General features: G+C 40.6%; 6 protein-coding genes across 6 annotated transcripts; 3 read left to right on the top strand and 3 right to left on the bottom strand.

Moving 5' to 3' along the window:
* On the bottom strand, window positions 1–2,846 carry BATDEDRAFT_12078 (uncharacterized protein; the record flags this gene model as incomplete). Its single annotated transcript, XM_006679307.1, has 5 exons — window positions 1–335; window positions 399–720; window positions 811–1,189; window positions 1,258–1,519; window positions 2,390–2,846. Coding segments are annotated over 5 exons (1,755 nt in total), but the record flags the coding sequence as incomplete, so codon positions are not given.
* A 1,114-nt stretch (window positions 2,847–3,960) lies between these two features.
* BATDEDRAFT_25273 (uncharacterized protein) lies at window positions 3,961–6,328 on the top strand (the record flags this gene model as incomplete). Its single annotated transcript, XM_006679353.1, has 2 exons — window positions 3,961–4,071; window positions 4,973–6,328. 2 exons carry the CDS (start codon window positions 3,961–3,963, stop codon window positions 6,326–6,328), a joined length of 1,467 nt encoding a protein of 488 aa, XP_006679416.1.
* A 3,217-nt stretch (window positions 6,329–9,545) lies between these two features.
* Window positions 9,546–11,018, top strand: BATDEDRAFT_89342 (uncharacterized protein; the record flags this gene model as incomplete). Its single annotated transcript, XM_006679638.1, has 1 exon — window positions 9,546–11,018. One exon carries the CDS (start codon window positions 9,546–9,548, stop codon window positions 11,016–11,018), a length of 1,473 nt encoding a protein of 490 aa, XP_006679701.1.
* A 1,159-nt stretch (window positions 11,019–12,177) lies between these two features.
* On the bottom strand, window positions 12,178–14,258 carry BATDEDRAFT_19704 (uncharacterized protein; the record flags this gene model as incomplete). Its single annotated transcript, XM_006679328.1, has 4 exons — window positions 14,223–14,258; window positions 14,028–14,154; window positions 13,373–13,944; window positions 12,178–13,259 (listed from the first exon to the last, which is right to left on the bottom strand). Exons 1-4 carry the CDS (start codon window positions 14,239–14,241, stop codon window positions 12,178–12,180), a joined length of 1,800 nt encoding a protein of 599 aa, XP_006679391.1. The 5' UTR covers window positions 14,242–14,258.
* A 1,612-nt stretch (window positions 14,259–15,870) lies between these two features.
* BATDEDRAFT_11779 (uncharacterized protein) lies at window positions 15,871–16,719 on the top strand (the record flags this gene model as incomplete). Its single annotated transcript, XM_006679276.1, has 3 exons — window positions 15,871–16,335; window positions 16,402–16,468; window positions 16,568–16,719. The coding sequence occupies 3 exons, from the start codon at window positions 15,871–15,873 to the stop codon at window positions 16,717–16,719; spliced, it is 684 nt and encodes a 227-aa protein (XP_006679339.1).
* Window positions 16,720–16,788: 69 nt separating this feature from the next.
* On the bottom strand, window positions 16,789–17,156 carry BATDEDRAFT_89364 (uncharacterized protein; the record flags this gene model as incomplete). Its single annotated transcript, XM_006679555.1, has 2 exons — window positions 16,789–16,962; window positions 17,046–17,156. The coding sequence occupies 2 exons, from the start codon at window positions 17,154–17,156 to the stop codon at window positions 16,789–16,791; spliced, it is 285 nt and encodes a 94-aa protein (XP_006679618.1).
* Between the last annotated feature and the right edge of the window lie 173 nt (window positions 17,157–17,329).

Here is a 17,329-nt window from a genome sequence, read left to right as displayed (position 1 = left end):
TCAGCAGTCATGCTGGTAGACATTATTTGTCATTGCAGACATACCTTCAGTTTTAACAGCAGATTCGGGTTTGGAGATACCGGCGGCTTTAGCATACGCTTCGGCTGAAGGTGGGACATCGCTGGCAGATGTGTCGCAGCTAACACGCCACAAACGTGTCCGCATGTCTCCAGATCCTGTTGCAAGCAGTCCACCAACAGAAGATACTGCAACACTAATGACCGAGTTCCTATGACCAGAAACCAGAGCAACAGGAGCAGAAAAGGGATTGGTCCCATCAAGGGACGCATCCCAGAGTGTCACATGTCGATCTTTACTGGAACTGACAATCCAATCTATTTCATTCAAACCAGGCGTCAATTCGGCAGGCAATGGACGGCCTTGACGATCTACCGAACCCAGTGATGAGCCTTTTCCTGGAAACGCAACGGACAAAATAAAATCCTTGTGTCCACGGAAAAGATGACGTGGCTTTGAATTCACGACCGAGTGACGCTTGGCAATCTCGGCAGGAGTGGGAATTACGCCGCTTTTAAGGAATTGCTCAGTTTCTGCTGAAATATCCCAAACACGCAGATTCCTGTCTAGAGAACCTGAAACAAGTGAAAGTCCGGTAGGAGAAAATGCTACCGCATAAACAGAATTTTGATGTCCAACAAAGCGCTCTAAAAGCTGACCTGTCAAAGCATCCCATAATCTAATAGTATCATCAATAGCACCCTGATATGAAAAACATAGTTGGATTAGTATATTTATAACATACTCTTGGCATCAATACCCAGAGGGTTCAATAGACAATAAATAGCTTACTGCGGCAACGCAACGGCTATCTGACGGACGAATTGCAACACTGGTAAGGCCAGAATCCTTTGGTGCGTCACCGGAAGCAGAGCTTTGGGGTTGATCGTCATCGCACGATAGAGTCATTTTACAAGCACCAGTAATTGGATCCCAAATCTTAACGGTCCGATCTCCACTGGCAGAAGCAATAAATTTGCCATCGTTAGACCAGTCAATAGAATAAATATCAAGATGATGACCAGGAAGTCTAAGTTTAATGGACTGCTGCTCGATATCACAGACTCGAACCAAGTGGTCCTCGGCTCCGGAAGCAACAAAACGGCCATCTGGGGAAAACACAACAGAGCGAATATAATAATCTTTGCGAGTTGTGTCATCCGTAAGCATACTAAATCATTCAAAACATTACTACTTTTGTCATGGATCTTATCAACTCTAGAAAAACTGTCAACTTACCAAACACGTTGAAAAGTTTGAACATCGTAGATCTCGGCACTTTTGCTACATCCAATACCAAGGTATCGACCGTCAGGAGAAAATTTAACACAGCAAACGACGCTGTGAAGATTAAACATTTTCAATGGCTCAACGTGCAAGGGCATCTTTAAAGCTGTGGCATGAATAGGATTGATAAAGCAAGCAAAGTCATCACCACTGGTTTTTCCTTCTTCAGAAGACTTGCGCGCTTCAAAGTCAATATAACCAGTAGTAGGTGGATCTTCCATGACGGGAGCAGACTGTTGCTGCTGTGATGCGGCTGCAGGCTGTTGCTGAGACTGTGTGGATGGAGCTTGCGGCTGCTGATGTGACACCGAATTGGATGGAGGTTGTTGCTCGGGCTAGCATCATAAACAAAACCCCCAAAGTATCACATTAGTCAAAAACATATACCAGCGTAGAAATAGACATTTGGGAAAATACCAATTAACAGCAAATTAACGCACCTGTTTCATATGCTGCTGTTGGGGATGCATCAACCCAGAATCGCCAGTTCCTTGAGTAGGTCCAAACTGTTTCATTGCTGACTGCGTGGTAGTAGCTAATCTACTCTGCGCGCCAATAGGATGCTGAGACGATGTAGATACAGCCGACGACGGAGACTGTTGTTGTATATGGTGGGAAGTAGGCATGGTAGCAGCAGTTTGTCCCATTTTCACGTTGTGAGGAGGAAGTTGTTGGGGACCTTGAGAAGGTTGAGGTGGTGGTGCACCACCACTAGAAAGTTGCTGTTGTTTTTGTCTTTGAGGTGGTGGTCCTTGCAAGTTGGGATCATCTGGACGTTGGCGTTTAGGACCATGAGGATCCATCCCATTTGCATGGCCAGCGGATGCGTGATCTAATTCATGCAAGTTGAATAAATATACAACAGTTAATACACGGCATTTTTGTACAGCAAATACCAATGGTTATTGATTCAAGGTGTACGTAAACATTGAACCTGGGGTAGTTTACTCACCATTAGATCCAGGCACGGGTCCAAGAGATTGCTGTGGACCACCTGGACCAGCAGAGCCTGGATGAGGATATCCGTTGTGAGGTGGTTGTCCAGATGCACCGCCTATAATAGCCGATGGGTTATTAGAGTGACCTTGTGGTGGACCGCCCATTAACGCGCCAAAGACACCGTTGGTCTGACGTGGTTGGGAAAGTACAGGTGGTGGAACACCTTCTGGGAATCCCGCCTTGGTCATTTGTTGCGGATGGGAATGCTGTAGCTGTTTATGAGGGTGTTGCAGCATATGTTGTTGTTGCTGTTGATGAATTTGAGAAGTAGAAGGAGGACGATGCCCTACTGGATTGCGAGAATCCTGCAGTGAATGCGGACCACCAGAGCCAGATTGGCCTATATTAGAACCACCCGAAGCTGCACTTCCAGACGGTGCTGCCATTTGAGTGGGAAGTGGAATAGATATTCCTCTGACTTCTAACTCTCTCCGCAGACGAGCCACTTCTTCTTCATTATGCAGTTTCATTGTCTGATGCCTTCTCTCTAGATCATACAAAGTTTGCTGAAATGCGGTCATTTCGTTGATTTGAGCGGATACTAAAAAGGCATTTCCATAATAAGATATAGACAATTCATATTAGACAATCAATACAGATCTCTTTCCTGAACCACAAGGCGGTAAAAGACAAGATAGGATACACTTTAAATGCATCTTGGCAAGTTGATGCTCAATACTTGGCCAGTTGGCCGTCTATGATCATTAGACGGATGCAAACCAATACATCAAGAGCAAGTATGGGGTAAAGCTGAAACAGATACTTGAGCTATAGCATGACTGATGGCAAGACAGGACAAGAGATGTGCTGGAGTAATAAGACGAAAATTCAGACTTACATTTGTATTCAGCCTCTTCCTTGTGGTATTTCATGACGGTGATTTCTTTGAATACTTGATCTACCTCTTTGCGAGCAGACTCCAAAGCCTCGACAATTCTGTTTTGAGCAATAGGAAGACTAGGTTGCTGAGACTGCTGCTGAGGAGGTTTGGGAGAGTTTTGAGGAGCTTGAGCAGCCTGTAATTGAGCATGAACATGATGTGGATGGCCAGGATGCTGTTGAGTAGCATGACTCTGCATTTGCTGAGGAAGTTGCTGCTGGACTGCACCCTGCGGAACAGACCCTGGCTGTTGAGAAGGATGGCCTGAATGCATTACATGTTGAGGATGATGTTGCTGATGCATAGAAGGGTGTTGCTGTATGGCATGGGGAGCACCAGATGAGTGGGAGTTACCAGGCGGAGGACCACCCCTATAGGCATTAACAGACGACATGAACTAACAAGATATGTAAATAGAATGACTAGAGTAAAGCGAATGTGTCCAAGTGCTGATGAATAAAAAATTTGTAAAGCAAACCGGCTTGGTAAGATCGATGTTGGTTTCTAGTAGATTTTATTCATGAAAAAGCAATTCGATTCTAAGGGTTTGAATTGCAATCTGGTTGAACATGATTTCAAGATCGACTCTGCGGTTGAGTTGTTTATTGGACTGATCAAGTTATCCTGTCAAACCATTCAACTGCCTCAAACTACTGACTCAGATTTCTCTTTAGATTATAATCGTATTCACGCAAGACTTGTATTCATCTTGCTTTGGAATAAACCATGACTAGATTTCCTTGATTTCTACTACAAATTGACTTGAGATCCTCTCAATGTCCGGAATTGCACTCTGCACAAGACCGTTTATTATTAAATTGCCATTAGGGCTCAAGAATGGCCAATATGCATCTCCATACCTTGCAATATTGCCGTTTGTTGAACTGGTGAAAGAACACGTTTGATCAGAGAATATCTAGTCTTGTGAAGTGGGAAATTCAAACAATGATTTACGTTTGGAAACGTCTTTCCAGTATCACCGTTTAAAAACTTCAAAATGTCAAAGCATTTACAACTCCCTTGATAAATTTCCAAACAATGACCATATGTTGCATACAAAATCATTGATTTTAGGCTGAATTTTTCTGCAAGCCGTTCTTTTCCCTATAACCATACATTGTACAATCTCCAGACTCATACATTGCAATCCAGACATTAAGTTCAACTGTTTGAGTATTTTCAAAAAGTCGACAAATTTATCTTTGCCATTTTGTGCTTGGAAAAAATCTTCAACGCCTCATCCGAGGATTGATGGTCACATTTTGGCTTTGTTTTGAATTTGTATGTTTGCCGCTATATCACTTTCAAAGTGTTTCTTGCAACCTGTAAAGCTTTGGTCATTTTCAAATGCGCTAATACTACACTTTTGCTGAGTTCAAATACCATTACTATCAACCAAAGCAAAGATGCTTGCTCATCAAAATCTTGAACGTCGACGATTTTGAACTTTGCAATATTATATCCGCTCTAAAGCAATTGTCTTGCCACTTTACACAGCTTTCGTAGTTCCAAAACTCAATAGTATTGTTTGTCAAGCAGGTCACCAAGACGGTCAAATATCGGAGATTTTGAACGCAATTCTAGTAGATCAATTTCGGAGTTCAAGAGTTCAAACTCAACAGTCTGCCATCAACCAATATCTAACACCTTTCAATCCTAAAGCATGAATAGTTTGACAGCTCTTTACAATGACTTTAGATTACAACTACCAAAACCAATAGTTTCATTGCCGTTGTTGAGCGCTTGGCAACATTTTAAATTGTGTTCAATGTAAAAAACACAAAGCAGGTTATAAGTGCTCTTAAAATTCGTCCATATCTCCAAGATCAAACGCCATCACCTGAAACCATTTTGCAATGGTACGATCCGCTCAAAGGCCGCGATTCGATTGTCGTGGCTGGAATGAAAATCACTGCAAACGTCCCATCTGTCAATCTCGACAATATCCAAAGCCTTTTGTCTATTAAATGCAACCAAGATCGAGTTACGATGGTACTTACTGAACCACTGCCAAGCATCAACTGGAAAGTCCAAAAAACCCTGTTGGTGATTGGATCGCAACATGGTTGTGGAGTTGGCAATTCAGCCGAGCAGGCTCTACTTCTTGCTACCGACTGGATGCTTGACGCTCAACGAAAAATTGTCGTGTTTACAACCACTGACCCAGAAAAGGCTGGTGTTACTGGCAGTTTTGAAATTCTTGCACTTCCTGGTGTCGAAAGCAGCCAAGGTGGTGGTATCACTACTGATGATATTTCTAACGATCAAGCTAGCACCCATTTACTGCAAAAGCGTGGTCGAGTATCCAAACCAAACGCCAAAACTGTTGGTATCGCACTCAACTTGGATCTGAAAGCCAGTCCATCAGTCGAACTTAACCCAGCAGATGTAGGTGGTGTATTCCGAGTCGGCTGCAATCCATGTGGCATCAAAGCACAAACGACACTTTTATTTCGTGCATCCGGTCGACTGTTCAAAAAGCCAAAATATTCATTGACCTGGGAAGGTGACATAGACATGTATGCCATGCTGTCGTTTGACATAGGTGTCAGATTAGACAAACGATTGGTTTCCATTCCAATTTTTGAGTACCCACTGACTCCGATATACATTCCTGGAGTGCTGTCTCTTGGCCCTAAGCTAGTTTTTGAGTTTAACATGGATGCGAGCATTTCGGCTGAAGTTCGATCAAAAGCAAATCTGACCGTGTCCTATTCCAACTTTGAAACCAGCATTGCATCTAATGAAAAAAACACATACCGTGGGTTCAATCCTGTATATACTAGCAACGTCGAAGCCGACAAGCTTGTTGCTGAAACACGACTGGAGTTTGCACTCACCCCAAAACTTAAACTTGCAGCCGAAGTGTTTAAATTTGATCTTTTGGAAACGTCACTGTCGATTGCAAACAAAGTTGGCATCAACTTTGGTATCCAAAAAGACATATCAAACCTTGAAAACATCAAACGGCTCGACTCTGGCCCGGCCTCATTCGATGTAAATTTATCAGTTGATGTTGGCATGTCACTCGACGGTGAAGTCTTTGGATTCTCAAAAGTCTTGTACACTATTTTTACAAAAACCATTTTTGAACGGCGCTATACTGTCAACAAGAGCAAAACACTTGCAACTACAGGTCCTTGACCTGTTTAGTTCATAATCTTGTAAATACTTGACCATTTGCATTGATCATATACATATTGCATTCATCACACAATAAACTAAATTGACAATATTCAAAAAGTTGTTTATAATGTATTGTACACAGTCATATATAGTCATATACAGTCGCATATTGTACATTAGTGTATTGGTGTATATATATGATATACCGACAATGTTGAGTTGACAATATACACGACTATTGGTGTTTAGTATGCACGCTGTGTTGATTGTTGTATTGTGTTAGTATCAGACTGTCGTGTATCAATCAGTCGTGACCAAACGGTACACATATATAGTGCCAATATATAATGTACAATGTATAATGATCAATGATCAACGGATAATCATAGCCGTAGTACGGATAATTGCTTATCCGACATTTGAAATATCACCCGAGTTCAATATACCAGTGTAATGCAATCAACAAAAATGCTTTAAAATGGACACATTGTCAATCGAACACATGGTCAATTGAACTGGTACACACAACTACCAAACACGACATGGTTGGCTGTGCTGTCCAATATATGTATTTGGATGATGTTGTCAATGTAGATTACTGTTCTAGTATCACGGCTACTTCAAACTGAGTGACACGACTGGATGCCATACAATCCGTTTGACAGACATTGCAAATACTGTAAACACTGCAAACACGACACACGTTACATTGTATACAGCCATGTGTAGTGTAGCATTTGTATGATATGTGCTGACAACAATGTGCAAGTTTTTAAATCGAGTTTAAACCCATTTTATCAGATTGTGTCATGGTTGTCACGATTGTCATGGTTGTCAATATTTGTGACAATTGTGTGATAATTTGTACCAAATTGGTGGATTCTAGCCGATTGGTGTAAACATTTGTATTTATGTTGCAGTCAGAGCATGTATTTTGTTTGTACATACACTGACTACATGTATGGCGTGTATTGACATCAACGTCTGGTTGATTGTTTGGTGGACAGTCCGAGTCCGAGTCCGAGCCTGTGTGATTGCAATTGTTTGACATAGATCTACCGTTATACTAGACTGTTTGCATGATCTAAAATCGATGGTATCAAGCAATGTATGTGATGCAATGTGGTGTAGCGTGGTGTGCCATAATATGTACAGTATCGGATAGTATCTGACAGTATCTGACAGTGTAGTGTGATGTGTGATGTAGTCATACGCCTTGCAACACTGGTTTTTGTTGAACAGTCAGCAAACCATGACAAACAACAGAGTAGCTTATGATGTGATGTCCAAAATACGATGCGTGTTTGGAAACATTCTGTCGATGCGATTGTTTAGTCGTTAAATACTGTAGCAGTCACTGTTTGTGTTGTCAGTATTCAAACACAGCGATCATCATACGACACACACACGATGACGCTATATGTTTGAACTGGACTGGTGTATTCAGATGTTGTATTTTGACTATTGTTGACTATTTTTGACCATTGTTGGCAGTCATACATTGCACGATCGACAAGTTCAGCTCAAATTTATACATTGCAAATGATATATCAGTGTCGACTGGTCCGATGTTGTCGATCAAACTGTGCACACACTCGTATGTGTTGTATTTTAACACTTTGAATATGTTCACGATCTAGTTCAACAGATTGTGCATTTTGGAATGCAACGGTTGTTTGCATGTCAAACAGTGTTTACTTGTAATGTCTGAATTGACTGAATGCAGAGTCGCGGATTGGTCAAGTGTCATGAATATGTCATGAATATGTAAACACTCGTCCAGTTGGTTTATACAAAAATGAGCACGCATAATAACCAATCGACTTTGTCAGAATAATACAGTGTTGTACAGTAAACCGACACCAATCATGACATGGTATTGGCTGTGTATTATGTATATCGACATTTGTGTCGTGATTGATTGTATGTGAATACGACTGTATATTGATTTATAAATCATTTGCAACATGTATTGTATATTTTGATATGTCCAGTAGTTGGTATACAACACTGGCAATAAACCATTCACGTTACATACGACATTGGACATTGGTCATACGACATTGAATGCTTGATCATGGTTACTGCATTTATCGCAAGACTCGGGTATGACATGATAATTGATCTCGAATCAGTTACACTTGTATACTCATTTCTTGATACTGTCCTGGTGTCTGACTGTATTGTTTATCGTATCATGCTTTATCAGACCACTCTGGCTATTACATTGTATACCTGTCATTTAATGACATGCCCAATTGTATTGTTAGCCAGAACACATCAATGGTGTCTATTGTGCCAACTGTTTTGATTGTTGGTCGATATATCGTATTTTCCACACAAATGGCACAGCTCTTGATATCACAACTACATCCGGATAGCCCATCATGATTCAACATAGCAGTGCTGACATTATACAACAATAGACTTGATACATATTGTGACGATGCTCTTGTATTGTGGCTCACGTTTAAACAATGTGATCCAGGCTATGCAAACTGAAATTAACAACTGAGCCTCAATCAGAAAGCTAAAAACCCATAGCAGCCGATTTGTTGAACCCCACAGTCTCGTAGATCAATCTGAATGCTGTGCAGTTGCTTTCGAGTCCAGATGCGTATGGTTTGCTTATTAGACGTGCTGTTCAGCCAGCACATTAGCACTGGCTTAAATCAGGGCGGATGTGTTAGTTTTACAAACGCAATACAACTAATAATCAGCTGTGCAGTAGTGATTGATACATTTGATCGTATATGTTCAACAACATTTTAATCAACCAGACTGTTAAGGGCCATTCACAGCCTAAAAGCAGTAAATGTCGGGTTTGAATTGACGCTATCGATATATGAGCTGGTGTATGTCTAACCACTCGGCTCAAATCTCGAATGTGAAACCACTAGTCTACATGCTATATATAGTGATGCTCGTAAAAATGGCAATGTGGTATGTGTGATGCACTCGTATATGACAGTATTTAAGAGCTATTATTCGAGACAAGTTATAAATAGTGTGTTTTTGTCTTGCACAGCTAAATTAAGGGCGACCAACCCTCATTGTAATACCAGTGTAGACTCCACCCTGATCCTGTGAAACAGAAAACTAAGACAAAGCAACATGCGATGCATCGACTGTCGGTTGGAATATAAAAACAGGCTGTTTTTGCTCAATCTAAGCCATAATCTCAACAACAACTGTATCAAACCTTGCAAATTCACCAAGTACAAACCATATAAATATGTTATTTGTCACTCTAATTCTGTTGATAATCTGCGTTGTAAATGCAACTCCCGTGTCGTTGGCTAGAGCTTCTAGGTTCAAAGGGCTTGCCAACAAAGTAAAACATGTAAACCGATTTATAAATATTCTTAAAATTCGTCCATATCTCCAAGATCAAACGCCGTCACCTGAAACCATTTTGCAATGGTACGATCCGCTCAAAGGCCGTGATTCGATTGTCGTGGCTGGAATGAAAATCACTGCAAACGTCCCATCTGTCAATCTCGACAATATCCAAAGCCTTTTGTCTATTAAATGTAACCAAGATCGAGTTACGATGGTGCTTACTGAACCACTGCCAAGCATCAACTGGAAAGTCCAAAAAACCCTGTTGGTGATTGGATCGCAACATGGCTGTGGAGTTGGCAATTCAGCCGAGCAGGCTCTACTTCTTGCTACCGACTGGATGCTTGACGCTCAACGAAAAATTGTCGTGTTTACAACCACTAACCCAGAAAAGGCTGGTGTTACTGGCAGTTTTGAAATTCTTGCACTTCCTGGTGTCGAAAGCAGCCAGGGTGGTGGTATCACTACTGATGATATTTCTAATGGTCAAGCTAGCACCCATTTACTGCAAAAGCGTGGTCGAGTATCCAAACCAAATGCCAAAACTGTTGGTATCGCACTCAACTTGGATCTGAAAGCCAGTCCATCAGTCGAACTTAACCCAGCAGATGTAGGTGGTGTATTCCGAGTCGGCTGCAATCCATGTGGCATCAAAGCACAAACAACACTTTTATTTCGTGCAGCCGGTCGACTGTTCAAAAAGCCAAAATATTCATTGACCTGGGAAGGTGACATAGACATGTATGCCATGCTGTCGTTTGACATAGGTGTCAGATTAGACAAACGATTGGTTTCCATTCCAATTTTTGAGTACCCACTGACTCCGATATACATTCCTGGAGTGCTGTCTCTTGGCCCTAAGCTAGTTTTTGAGTTTAACATGGATGCGAGCATTTCGGCTGAAGTTCGATCAAAAGCAAATCTGACCGTGTCCTATTCCAACTTTGAAACCAGCATTGCATCTAATGAAAAAAACACATACCGCGGATTCAATCCTGTATATACTAGCAACGTCGAAGCCGACAAGCTTGTTGCTGAAACACGACTGGAATTTGCACTCACCCCAAAACTCAAACTTGCAGCCGAAGTGTTTAAATTTGATCTTTTGGAAACGTCACTGTCGATTGCAAACAAAGTTGGCATCAACTTTGGTATCCAAAAAGACATATCAAACCTTGAAAACATCAAACGACTCGACTCTGGTCCGACTTCATTCGATGTAAATTTATCAGTTGATGTTGGCATGTCACTCGACGGTGAAATCTTTGGATTCTCAAAAGTCTTGTACACTATTTTTACAAAAACCATTTTTGAACGGCGCTATACTGTCAACAAGAGCAAAACACTTGCAACTACAGGTCCTTGACCTGTTTAGTTCATAATCTTGTAAATACTTGACCATTTGCATTGATCATATACATATTGCATTCATCACACAATAAACTAAATTGACAATATCCAAAAAGTTGTTTATAATGTATTGTATATAGTCATATATAGTCATATACAGTCGCATACTGTACATTAGTGTATTGGTGTATATATATGATATACCGACAATGTTGAGTTGACAATATACACGACTATTGGTGTTTAGTATGCACGCTGTGTTGATTGTTGTATTGTGTTAGTATCAGACTGTCGTGTATCAATCAGTCGTGACCAAATGGTACACATATATAGTGCCAATATATAATGTACAATGTATAATGATCAATGATCAACGGATAATCATAGCCGTAGTACGGATAATTGCTTATCCGACATTTGAAATATCACCCGAGTTCAATATACCGGTGTAATGCAATCAACAAAAATGCTTTAAAATGGACACATTGTCAATCGAACACATGGTCAATTGAACAGGTACACACAACTACCAAACACGACATGGTTGACTGTGTTGTCCAATATATGTATTTGGATGATGCTGTCAATGTAGATTACTGTTCTAGTATCACGGCTACTTCAAACTGAGTGACACGACTGGATGCCATACAATCCGTTTGACAGACATTGCAAATACTGTAAACACTGCAAACACGACACACGTTACATTGTATACAGCCATGTGTAGTGTAGCATTTGTATGATATGTGCTGACAACAATGTGCAAGTTTTTAAATCGAGTTTAAACGCATTGACATAATTAGTACATACATGTTTAGATCTAATGGGTTGCCAATCAGTGGGAAATAGATTGTATTTAACAACAACAATAATTCCAATGTAATGCTTTTGAAAAATATCAAAACACATGAAATCAATATGCTAGATGATGAATATTGACATATTTTATCATTTGAATTGAGGGTATTTGATGAGTTGAAATGGCTGTGCAGTGTACTATTACATGGGAGTAATCTAAGCCATGATATGGATATTAACACAACTGTAAATTCTGTCAGTGTTTATATCAATGAATATCAGTTTTCACAATAAAATCAAATTGGGATATAAGCCCATAATGTTTAATTAATGACGTAAAAATCAGATTTTGCATGCAAGTCCATTTTTAAGATATATTAGTGGTGGAACAAGCGATACGGAGTAAAAACATATCCAATGCCATTCTTTTCGGCCTCTTGAACAACAGCCTCGTCCATAACACTCCCACTAGGTGCAGCAACATAACGTACACCAGACTGAGACACACGCTGCACATTGTCGGCAAAGGGGAAAAAGGCATCAGATGACACCACCAAACCGTCCATTTTGGTTTTCCAATCACGCTTCATGGTATCAGTAAATGGTTTAGGAACCACTTCAAACAAATCCGACCACTCGTTCATGTCCTCGATCATATCATTGATATACAGGTCAATAGCATTGGCACGATTGGCCCGCTTGACAGTAGGCTTAAACTTAAAGTCAAGAATGTCAGGATGATGTCTGTACCACCAATTATCAGCCTTGTCGCCAGCAAGACGAGTGCAGTGGATGCGCGATTGCTGGCCAGCACCCATACCAACAACTTGACCATTCTTTGCATAGCAAACAGAATTGGACTGGGTGTATTTTAAAGCAATGGTAGCAACAATCAAGTCACGAAGGCTTTCATCAGTGACGGTCTTGACGGTTTTGGTAGCAATGTTGGCAAACATACTTTTGGTGATTTCAACATTGTTGCGCTGCTGTTCTAAAGTAAGACCGTAAACTTGACGACGCTCAATCTCACCAGGCTGATAGTCTGGATCAATGGACAGGACAGTATACTTTCCTTTTTTCTTTTTTTGCAAAAGAGCGAGTGCTTCGGGTTCGTATCCGGGAGCAATCACACCATCAGATACTTCGCGAGAAATAATCCGAGCAGTGGGGAGATCCACAATATCCGACAAAGCAATCCAGTCACCAAATGAGGACATGCGATCTGCACCACGAGCACGAGCATAAGCAGTAGCAAGAGGTGACAGGTTCTCGATATCATCAACAAAATAAACCTTTTTTTCGGCTTCGGTCAAGGGAAAGCCAACGGCTGCACCAGCAGGAGAAACATGCTTGAAAGAAGCTGCAGCAGGAAGATTCAAGGCTTTTTTGAGTTCCTTGACCAAAGGCCATGCATTAAGAGCATCCAATAGATTGACATATCCGGGAGATCCAGCCAAAACTTGATGAAAATAAAGTGCCAGTCAAATACAATACATAGGCATTCATGTGGTTATCAATTTGAATCTACCATGAAATACAAATTTAAATAAACGAGAATGGAATCAAGCATACCTTTGAATGGGAGAGCACCATTAGTGCAGTACACCTGGGCAGGTTTTTGGTGAGGATTGGCACCGTAGCGCAAAAACATCTGGCAATCGCCATTGCCCGAGAATTCTTTACGAAAGTAACTGGAAATGGCAGTGTCATAGTCGGCAGTATGTGTGAATGCCTTGAGAGCGAGGCTTTTGCGACGCTCTTCAGACAGCAAGAGTTTGCGACCCGATTCATCGGCAGAAGAAGCGAATGCAGCTTGCATTTCCTTGATGATATCGGCATATTCTGCAGGGTCAGACAAGATCGACACTCGCTCAAAGTTTTTGGCAGCAGCTCTCAAAAGAGTCACTCCACCAATATCAACCTCCTCGACAGCCTGTGGAATGGTGACGCCAGGCTGAGTAATAGTTTTTTGAAAAGGATAAAGATTGCAGACCACAAAGTCGATCAGCTCATATCCTCTAGCCTGCATATCAGCTGAATCTTGGGGAGTTTGTCTAGCAAGGATGCCGCCATGAACCGCAGGATGGAGAGTCTTGACTCGACCACCAAGCATTTCTGGAGCCTTGGTAATATCAGCAACATCGCTAATAATCGCAATAATTAAAGCAGTTGATGATCAGGTTAAAGCCTTTTCAAAACATACAATGCATTCATGTATAAAGCTTACTCTACAGGAAGTCCAGCATTACGGATGGCCATTGAAGTACCACCAGAAGCAATCAAGCGCACATTCATGGCATGCAGAGCAGTGGCCAACTCAACAAGTCCGGTCTTGTCAGAAACAGAAAGCAGTGCTAATTGAAATGTATATGATTAAAACAACCAACCAGAATCAGAGATGGCATATAATAGATGACTTTACCAATCAATGATGCAGTCATTTCAGATTCAGTTTTTAGAAAGAAACCAAAACCCGAATTTTTGATAAAATTTATTGTCAGATTCAAGTAAAATAAATTTTATTTTCGAGTAAAATATTGGCCAACTTGTTCAGTTTTTTACTACAGATTGACTTTCAACACACCGATCATCATATAATACAAACTATAAGTTTAAACTGATGCTTTACAACTTGAATTCTGGATTTGTTTGAATAGTCATACATTGTACGATTGTCAAGTTTGGTACCAGATTCATCCATTGCAATCTAGACATTGAATTTGTTTAGATATTGTCAATAAAAGCTTGTACACATTTCTTGTCAATCTGTCTGCCACTCACAAGTGTTGGTGTTTGTATGTAATATTGTTATCAAGATCATTGGCATTGCTGGTCGAGATATTTGCACTTGGTAAAGGTCCACAAGTGCGTTCACAACGTCTTGTTGTCCAGGTGTTGATGACTACAGAGTTGTCAAGCCATTCATAAATGATTTGACGACAATGTATTATAGAAAGTAGAGATTCATACGTAAAAGGACATGTTTAAATGCTAAACACTCAAACTGTTTCTACACGACGATTCGAAAAAAACACAATGTTGTCCAGTACATTGACTCGATCAAACATGACTGGATGTTCATTACAAAACTTTTATTTAGTGTTCCATTTTATGCAAATATGGCTGTAACTTGATGGTTGTGTGGAGTATTATAAAAATGAACCATTCAGTTGTACTGGATTGATCATGATGGGGCAATTTATACTAAATTTCGTTTTTTCACAAGTCGGTTACAGTGCATTACTCTAAACCATGCTCTAATCCACACTAGTATTTTTATAGTTTATAAACGCAATGCACAATCCCAGCGACTCGAGAATGTTGAATGAGATCGTGAATGCGCGTGAATCCAGTGTTCAGCGTAATGGGATCGACTTTGATGTTTGTCCAACTTGCAACCAACAGTCTGATAATGAGTAGCCATACTCCTGCTCGCACAGACTCAATTGACCATTTGTTGGATATGGAACCTGTATGTCTACTACCTTGATATAAGACTTTTTATTGAACAAGATAGTCTAAGCTTTAAAGTCGGGCATAACCTGTTCAATCCTTGGTGTACATTGCAATACATTTGATATATTGATTATCTTCAATCTACCCAAACGTCTTGTTATATAGGGCCATGATGCTCAGACAGAACTCGAGTTTCAAAGTAAGAGTCGCTGGTTGCTAGCGATACAGCTGAGCCATATCGGAAACACTGCATCCTATTCTTGTCAAATATCTTGTGCTGATACACTACTGTTGGATTCATGCCATGAGCCAAGTTACTAACTGTCCTGATGCTAATTGTGCTGCATGGATTGTGCTGTTCCTCCTTGACAGATTTTGTGCTTTCTAGTGCAGAAGCTGATTTGATTGCTGGAAAGGTTGTCAAGAGTCCTATGCCTGCTCGCTCCTCACACCAAGCAGAAAGAGGTACATTAGATCTCGGCTATTATTTGAATTGCAGTGTTATCGGCAACTGGAATTCTAGGTTGTATATCTAAACCGTGATTTAACTAGACAATTTTGGATTCTCAAATCCACCTGGTCCCAGTATGAACTCACAAGGATTACCCAGCAACATGCCCAAAAACATCCAGCCATCAACAAATCAAATTTCCGAACAGCAGCCAGTCGCAACTACAAGCGCATTCTGGACATTTGAATACTGGATGCAATACTTTCAAGTTGACTCTGTGGATGTTGGTAACAGGATCATAACGACCATCATGCCCATGAAGTCATTTATGGAATTAATTGATCAAAATCCAGACTTTTACGGTCCATTTTGGGTCCCAACTACAGTTATTTTTACATTGTTTGCAACTTCTACCATGGCAGAGTCGATTGCCAAAGCGTGGTCCAACCAGAAATATGAATATGATATGACGATGTTGTCGTTTGCAGGTGCTGTTGTGTATACATATGTACTACTATTGCCTGCATTATTGTGGGGCATCGCCAAATATTTTGGAATTGCTACTATTCGGCTGTTTGATATGATCAACGTGTATGGTTATGGCATAGCTATCTGGGTTCCTGTTTCGGTATGATTGCATAGTTGACATGATTATGCTATGGATCTTGGTGAATTTAATTTAAATTGTTTTTAGCTTTTGTGTATTATTCAAAGTGACCTTATTCGGTGGATTATTGTTCTTGCTGCCTTTGCACTATCAAGTTGAGTATCCTTTTGAATTGAACTCGATATATTTGCCAAATTCACTGCTGATTCTTGTAGAGCTGCTACTTACTGTGTTTTAATCTTTTCTATCCCAGCATTTTTCTTTATCAAGAATATTCAACCACTAGCGACAGATGCGCGAGCCATCAGTATGATATTTATCCTAGTGATTGGCAGTCAGGTTGCACTGGCACTTGTTTTCAAGACACAATTCTTTCAACATACGATCCAGATTGCTCCCAGCTAGGATTTTAGCAAATAAAGTGCCATTTTCAATCGTTACATCATAAATGTCATTCATTAGAGGATTAGTTTGTCAGATATCAGGATCCAATGTATGTCGGAGCAGAGATATTCCATTGGTGAGAATTTCCAAGTCTTTCTCTACACCAGCAGTAGTGATATTGTACTCGAGTTGTTGCCCAGCAGCATCCAACACGCCAGTTGAAGCAAACTTTAGTAACAAGGACCGAAGCCCGCTATGAATTTCCTGGCCATACCAAAGCTGGGTTAGATACTATGTATGCTTTTTAATGGCAATCTGAAATCAGTCTCAAGTTGGATGGTTCTTACCGTTATTACATTGCCAAGAATGACACAACTGGTTTCAAACTCTTCTTTGATGTTTCCTTGGTCTTTTTCCGGCTGGTCCAAAAGTGATATAGCTTGACTAGCCAGTGACATGGCATTCAATAATCGCTATCACAATATATGGGAAATCAGCTTGGTTCAAATGCTACAAGGATTGGGTATGAGTTGCATGAAAGATGTACCTTTTCAACACCATGAATCTGTGCTACGGATTGACTGCTGTCAAGTAATATTGATGGAGATTGCTGCATATCCGTTGTCAAACT

Source organism: Batrachochytrium dendrobatidis (assembly GCF_000203795.2).
Source record: "Batrachochytrium dendrobatidis JAM81 unplaced genomic scaffold BATDEscaffold_7, whole genome shotgun sequence".
In the NCBI taxonomy this organism is placed as follows: Eukaryota; Fungi; Chytridiomycota; class Chytridiomycetes; order Rhizophydiales; genus Batrachochytrium; species Batrachochytrium dendrobatidis.
The sequence above is the reverse complement of the archived record's forward strand: the minus strand, read 5'-3'. Positions and strand labels throughout refer to the sequence as shown.